This window comes from Sinocyclocheilus rhinocerous, unplaced genomic scaffold (genome assembly GCF_001515625.1).
Source record: "Sinocyclocheilus rhinocerous isolate Xijiao unplaced genomic scaffold, SAMN03320098_v1.1 scaffold735, whole genome shotgun sequence".
NCBI lineage: Eukaryota > Metazoa > Chordata > Actinopteri > Cypriniformes > Cyprinidae > Sinocyclocheilus > Sinocyclocheilus rhinocerous.
In genome coordinates this window covers 154551-162424 of record NW_015629505.1, presented here as the reverse complement: position 1 = coordinate 162424, position 7874 = coordinate 154551, and the positions used below count along the sequence as shown (strand labels likewise).

The following is a 7874-nucleotide window of genomic DNA, read 5'->3' as shown; positions in this document are numbered from 1 at the left end:
TTTGATCTTTCAAGCTGTTTAATGCCACTCAGCAGGTGTTGCATTGCTGGTAAGGGGCGTTACATTTCCGACGAGTGCTTGCGGTGTTCGGCCAATCACAATGCACTGGGTCAGCTGGCCAATCAGAGCAGACTGCGCTTGTCGGAAGGAGGGACTTTGTAGAAAACTAAGCGTTTGAGAGAGGCGGGGCATAGAGGACCTGCAATAATGTACAGTATTTGAAAAAGAATGTGTTTTTTGAACATTAAAGCATGTCAACACCTTCTGTTACACCAAATACACAAAATAATGATCTTTTAAAAAGCATCATATGACCTCTTTAACTAAAATTAAGTCGATCTAAAATCATTCGAAATAAAGCTGAAATAAAATACAATTTAAATATTAAATAAAAAACTTACACTTTAAAATGTTGCCTTTTCAACTAATTGAAATAAATAAGTTTAACTAGAAGTAGTGAGATTACTTAAAGCTAAATACAAATATTAAAAAAACTAATAAAAATGACAAAAGTACATACAATTACGAAAACGTTACAACTGAAAATAAAGAAATAGAAGCTAATTCAAAATTTAAAAACACTATATAATATTGTATACATTCATACACCAAAGGAGGTTAAATGTTACTGTAAAAAACAGCCAATCATAAACCGTCTAACACAGGGCTGTCCAAACTCGGTCCTGGAGGGCCGGTGTCCTGCAGAGTTTAGCTTCAATTTGCCTCACACCTGACTGGAAGTTTCTATGCCTAGTAAGAGCTTGATTAGCTGGTTCAGGTGTGTTTAATTAGGGTTGGAGCTAAACTCTGCAGGACACCGGCCCTCCAGGACCAAGTTTGGACAGCCCTGGTCTAACAGGTTACCTCATTAAACATTCATGCACTTTGTACCTCTCAGCATCTGTGATCCAATGATCACTCTAATAATGAAGAGAATGTCAACCAGAATTGATTTATGTAGATTATTTTTCATTCTTCTGCAGAACAAAAAGTATGTTGGGTCCAGACAACAACAGACTTGCATTTTATGTACAAAGAAAAAGAAAAAAAAAACACTGAGACATTTTGCAAAATAACTTCTGTGCAGAAGAAAGAAAGAGTGAACTATTACTACAGCTTTCAAGTCACAATGTCTGTCAAGTGTAAAAGCCCATATACTATAGGGTGTATAAAGAGGATTGTGGTGCCTGCCTTCCATAAACTACAGCAAACCACATCATAAAAGATAGAAAACAGTGATTGAATCTTATAGATCTAACCACATCTCCTCTGATAAGAACTCGATAAGTCAGGGTGGATCATCGTCAAGTTCTCATGAATTACAGTACAAAAACAATCCAGAGTTTTCCCAAACCTCTGATTCCTTTTAACCTGAGGCAAAAATCTGTGGTTAAAGTAATAAAGGCATAAAGCTGTACTGCAGTAGTAAGATCCCTATCACTGCCGCACCTGCTCTGCTCATACACTCTTCGGCATGCTTCACATGTCCACATCATACATAATCAAAACCTCTGTAAGCACGACCAACTTCAGCGTAAGGGGAGGAGTTTGTATCACATGTCGTTAAACACACACTCACACACACACACTATACTTTTCACCAACTTGCTCGCTCATACAGACAGAGTCATCCATCTTTAAGCAGGTTCTCCATAAATAGAGCATCTAGTCAGCCCGTGGGGATTCCATCATGCCCTGCTACATTCTGCTTGAGGTCCATACGCATGGCTGGCATGTCTGTGTATTTGAAAGGCTCAGATTTCCACCGCAGGATGCCTCTGCCACTTGACTAGCCAATAATCACTCGTCATTTCTATTATTCAGTCTTACCCCCAAACCCACAATTGCATTTTTGCAAATGCAATTGTGGGTTTGGGGGTAAGATTGAATAATAGAAAGCCTTTGAATGCTAGAACATTCATGCTATTACTCATGCAGCATAATTCAATATTGCAGAATACTTCCACAGATATGAGTTAAATATGAGCCCCATTCCTCAAATACCACACTATGCATGTCGAAGCTGTTTGATGTTCCCTATGAGCAACAAGGAGAGGTTTACATTTTCATCTAGGCTACTGCATTTACCATCTCTTCATTCACTTCCACTGAAGTGTACCGATTCATGAAACAAATTAAGTCACGTCTTGACCTCAAAGTGACCTAAGGGTCACAGACACATTTTGATGATTCTTCTGTGCTAAATCTCACTCAGAAGGCTATCAGCTGTGCAAGGCGAAAACAGCCACTGAAAAGTATCCAGTGAGCAAGGCAGATAAATATGGAAAGAAAGAAATTCACAGACACCAAAAAGCATTTATAATAGTATTAATAATTAATTACATAAATTAGGGATGAGGGATCATTAGGGATTAAGGATTAGGGATTAATCTGGTTATTATTTTTCATTTTAGGGCAGAAACCCAATAAAAACATATATACATGTTATACTACTTTGTAAATTATAATATTTTTGTAAATAAAAGGCTACAAAATAAAATGAATTCTGATACAAGTGAATTTAGGCATCACAATATTATAATGCACAGTATGAAAAATGGATGTTTATTTTAAGATTTGCTACAGATTACATTCAAGTAAGTGTTGTTAAATTACTGTTTTTAAAAATAAACTTTAAATGTGTTAGATGACTGCTAAATGAGCATGCATTCAGCGAATACAATACTGATGTTGTCACAGTTTGACAGTTGTGTTTGTCTCGTCATACTAGCCCTGTACCTAGTTTTCCTCGTGTGTCTAATTAGTCATCATGTCCAGCTGTTTAGTTCAATTCTCTTGTTAGTTTCCCTCTTATTTAAACCCTGTGTTCTTCCCCAGTGTTTGTCTGGTCTCGTCCACTCTACCCTGTGTTGGATTAAAGACTTTATAAACCTTCATCTTCATGTGTTTGTTGACATCGTAGCGTGACAGATATATTGTGCATACCTAATAAAAATATTGACCAAAACAACAAATGTCAGAAATGCAATTTTAATTTGAGGATGCATAACTTGAAAATCCACAAGCAAGTACACACATCAATGTGCATCAGTACAGACTTCTTTACTTTTAGTTCTAGAGATAAATGTCCAACAACTTTCAGACAACTAAGTAAAAAAAAAGGTGCTTACTGTGCACTGGTGAGGAAAATTCCTGCAAAATTAAAAGATTTTGCTGGTAAAGTCCCAGCAAATTGTCCACACACATCAATGTGCATCAGTACAGACTTCTTTACTTTTAGTTCTAGAGATAAATGTCCAACAACTTTCAGACAACTAAGTAAAAAAAAAGGAGCTTACTGTGCACTGGTGAGGAAAATTCCTGCAAAATTAAAAGATTTTGCTGGTAAAGTCCCAGCAAATTGTCCAAGAGATGCTTAAATCTATAAGAAACTTAAAGCACTCATTTGTCCACAAGGTTTGCAGCTGTGTGTGTGAGGATGATCCTCGGACATGGCAGGATGATTAAAGGATTTTAAAGCAAATTACATGCTCATGAGCACAGAGTACCCATTTTGATGCAACCATTTCAGCATCTTTCAGCCTGGGAGGACGACATCAGAAACAACAGTAATGGATTTAAAGCAATTAATCTAAATCTCACTCATTGTTGTAGATAAACATCCAAGCATCCACATCCACATCCAACATTATATTTGTGCACTTACGTTCATTGATCTATCAATTTCACACTCCAAAGGACACATGAAACAAAAACACCTCTGATGCACGATTACATTTTGCAGAGCAGGAATCAGAATTTAGCAATCCAGCTCAAATCTTAAAAGAAAACAACTACCTATAATATTTAATTTCTCCATCCAGATCCAGATCTGTTGTCCTGCATTAGAGAAGAGGCAGAGCAGAGGAAGAGAGTTTGTTTACTGTCACCACGGTCAGCACTAGGGTATTTCTGCAGCTGCTGAGACTCTTCCAACAGTTATATCATGACTTGGATGTGTTTGCCCTTGTGAACGTGACAGTAAGGCCCTCCCAGCAGTTATTGCTTTGTGATCTCAAAGTGTTGGGTGCCAATACTGCCTGATTATGATTATCTACTTGATTATCTACAGTTCTGCCAATAGAATGAGATTTCAAACAGCTAATAAAAACAACACAGTATTAGTTTGGAACTGTTTTTTGCTTGTAAACTGAGCTTGATCTGTGCATATTTCTCTCCTCGTTCTGACAAGAATACTTTTTCACCGCAGAAAGCAATATTTTGGATAAAGGAAGCAACAGTTTGAAGTTAGAAACACATTAATGATGGATTTGATTCATGCAGCTTTAACTTCACAAGATGTCAATTGATGAACTGGAGTCATGTGGATTACTTGTGGATTATTGTTAAGATTTTTTAGCTTTCTGGACTTTCATTCTGACGGCACCCATTCACTGTAGAGGATCCATTAGTGAGCAAGTGATTTAATGCTTAATTTATCCAAATCTGTTCCGATGAAGAAATAAACTCCTCTTGGATGGCCTGAGGATGAGTACATTTTCAGCAGATTTTTATTTTGGGGTGAAAGATTCCTTTTAAAGAAGCATCCTTTTTCTCTCTTACAAAGACAGCATTGTCACTGAATAATGCACAATTCGTGTTTTCAAAGTGTTATGAATATTTATAAAAGCAAATGATTTTAAAACTAATTGCAGCGTATGAGATTACATTTTATTAGCATATATCGCATGCTGTATTCACTGGCAACCAACCAATCAGCCATCAACCACTACCAAATAATGTTCTTTTTAGCAACATCATATGACCCCTTTACATTTTTGCCTGCTAACAACCTTAATGCATACTGAACACATTTGAAAGCAATTATCTGTCTGTTTTCTTATTCAGACATCACTGCAATGTCTAAACATGACAACTATGACAATCAAATTAAAACTTGGCTTTTTAGCCTCACAGTACTAAACATGCAATCCTCTAATAATAATCAAGTGCTCATTAATTCTTACTCAAAAATAAATATAAATTAATAAATAAATATCATGACAGCATGTCACTATCTGTTCCCCCTCCCCTCCATGTTCTCACTGTCTCCTTCTATCACACACACACAAGCAAAAACATCTCTAGACTGCTGTCCAAGGAGTCCAGATTGCATCTGAGCTCCTGGAGTGCAACAGCATGTCCTTCTGCCAAAACCATGCATATTCTCTAGGTGGGCTGTTTGTTATTGTTGTTGTTTTAATAGACAATCCTCACAATATTTTGCAGAGCCTCAATCTAACAAAAATGCTACTCACATTTTTTTACAATATAGCCTACTGTGTGTGTGCGTATATATATATATATATATATATATACACACACACACACACGTACATTTATTGTTGTATAATTGCCCTGCGTCCCAACAATGCATCATTAAATCTCATTATGATCTTAAAGCTCAAAATTCAATGATGATAAACAGGCTTGATGTCATAACACTGCAAAACACTACCATGCTCCGACATTACTAAAATGAACTCAACATGTAGATGACACAGGTTCCCATTGACAAAGCGGCAGAACCGCCATCTGAAATAATAAAATAACCAGAGCGTCAAAGCGCAACATTACCTTTTTCTTCAGGCATCGTCTCCCGTAATCACGTCTATTCTGTAAATAAGAGAATGAGCCCGCTGTTTGAAAAAATATCCGACAGTATTTCAGTGCAGCACAGCGGTCTGGTACATGATAATACTGAGCTCCTCTCGCGAGCGACGGAGAAATGCGCTTCACACAGCGCGCGTCACAGCGGTACTACAGTACAGGAATGAACGCAGGTCATGACAGCGCGTCAGCACGCACATTCGAGCTATTGCAGCAATACATTATAAATAGAAGCTTCTCGATCAAAAACATGACACCCCTTCCCAAATATCTGAGGGCGTTCACCGTATTTTCTCTGTGTGAGGTACGCAGCTGGACATTCAGCCTAAAACTAAAACAGTTTATGAAACAACCTGATATCAACGTGAGAAACATTTAAATAAAGGTTTCCGCTTCATTTGTCATGTATAAACTAATATCAGGTCTATAGCATGATATTTTTGATATATAGATATTTTAATGTTCATGTAATGAAGCATATATTTTATATTCCATGATTTCGTTTTATACATTTGTCAAATGCTGAAACTCTCACATCTCACATTATCCATAATATACAATTCAATTCTATACAATTAAATATGTAAATTATATTATTATGTACAATTAAATTAAATTTAGATTAATAAGTTCAATTATTAATAAGATTGAATTAAATACGATTAATTAAATGTTATGTTAAATGTTATAACAAACTATATATATATATATATATATATATACATACTGTATATATAGGCGTATATATACAGACACACACTTTTCTGCCACTTTAATGAAGAAAAGGTGTTAAAACTACGAAAACCCAAAAATTAAATAGAAATAACTTTATTTCTAAAGTAAAAATGGATGGAAAAAAGGATATAGCAGTACAATTTTTTTTTTACAATTTAGGATGTCCCAAATACATATGAAAACCAGAATGACCAACTGCATCCCGTGTTCAGCCTTTGCTATCCCATAATGCCACATTCTGTCTATCTGACTCAGCCAACTCTTTATTTTGTGACTTTTATTACTACATACCTTTGCACATGAGATCATGTTTTATATTGACTGTGTTTTCCTTGTCATTTTGAATCCACCTTTCCTTGGAAAAGGACTGGATTGTGATGGATCAGAAGCCTGAAACAACAGTTACAAGCTGAGATTTTATCATCAGTGCTCCATTAGCAAGACTACACTTGAATGCAGTTGCTCTAATGAAAGTTCTGAAATATGAAGAGAGTCATGGCAGGCATTCATGAACCGCAGAACTTTTCACACACCCAGTCCATTTAATTAATGCAATGAGTTCAGAGGGGCTCAAATCTTTTCCAGTTCTGAAGACCCCTCACTCTCACTCTAGCTCCATCTCTGTACACGGTTCACTCTTTGATGTCTAATCGCAGAGCATGAGTCAATGTCATACATCTATCTCACTCTCTCACATGTCCTCTATAAGTCCTGAATAATGATCAGGCTTGTGAGCAGGCAGCTAGCACCTGTCAGGGGCTATTGCAATAATTTCCAGCACTTTCTCACGTCACAAACTTCACTAGAATTGACTGCTAAATGTTTTTCTCCTCTCCATAGAGATTTACTTTAACAAAGTTAAAGATCCATGTTAAATGGAAAACCAAACAAGCAACTAATTATGGTTATTTGTTTTTTTACTGTGCTGTGTTTTACTGTGTCAGCACCATTAAAAATGATTGTTTAGACACTGCTGAAAATCTGTGCTGGCAGTCCATGGAAAAAAATAATGAAAGAGGCATTGTTCTAAAGTGAGAGATGGGAAAACAGAAAAAAGAAGTGATAGAGAGAGTGAGCCAAGCTCGGCCTTCAGAGAAAACACATTACATAATTCCCTTTGTATGATTTGCAAAGATAGATTCACTGTATGTAGTCACATCTTCCTACACAATTTTGCTTTATAGGATATTTTCAGGCTATTTATCATCTGGACATCAGGATCAATAGAGACGGTAGTCAGAGGCGGATGAGTTGGCAAACACCAAAACCGCTTTAGTTGTTTAGGATACCTAACCAAATCTGTAAAGAGAAGTGGAACACACATAAGTGACCTCTTCTAGATATATTAAGTTAAACAGAATCTTTTTAAAAGTATCTTCAGTAATAAAATAAAACAAACATAAAATACATGTTATATGTGTACCTCATTTCTATACAGGAATTAAATGAAGAAAAATGAATAAAACAAAAAAACGATATAATGTAGAATAAAAAAAATTATATATATATATATATATATATAGGCCTAT

General features: G+C 36.0%; 1 protein-coding gene across 1 annotated transcript in view; it reads right to left on the bottom strand.

Annotated features, from left to right (window-relative positions):
- The window catches only part of LOC107738967 (actin-binding LIM protein 2-like), a 72602-nt gene extending 66812 nt beyond the window's left edge, over positions 1–5790 (bottom strand). The window contains exon 1 of the mRNA XM_016550902.1: positions 5578–5790. Within this exon, the coding sequence (XP_016406388.1) occupies positions 5578–5593 (16 nt within the window). The 5' untranslated portion in view covers positions 5594–5790. The remainder of the gene's footprint in view (positions 1–5577) is intronic.
- Positions 5791–7874: the final 2084 nt, after the last annotated feature.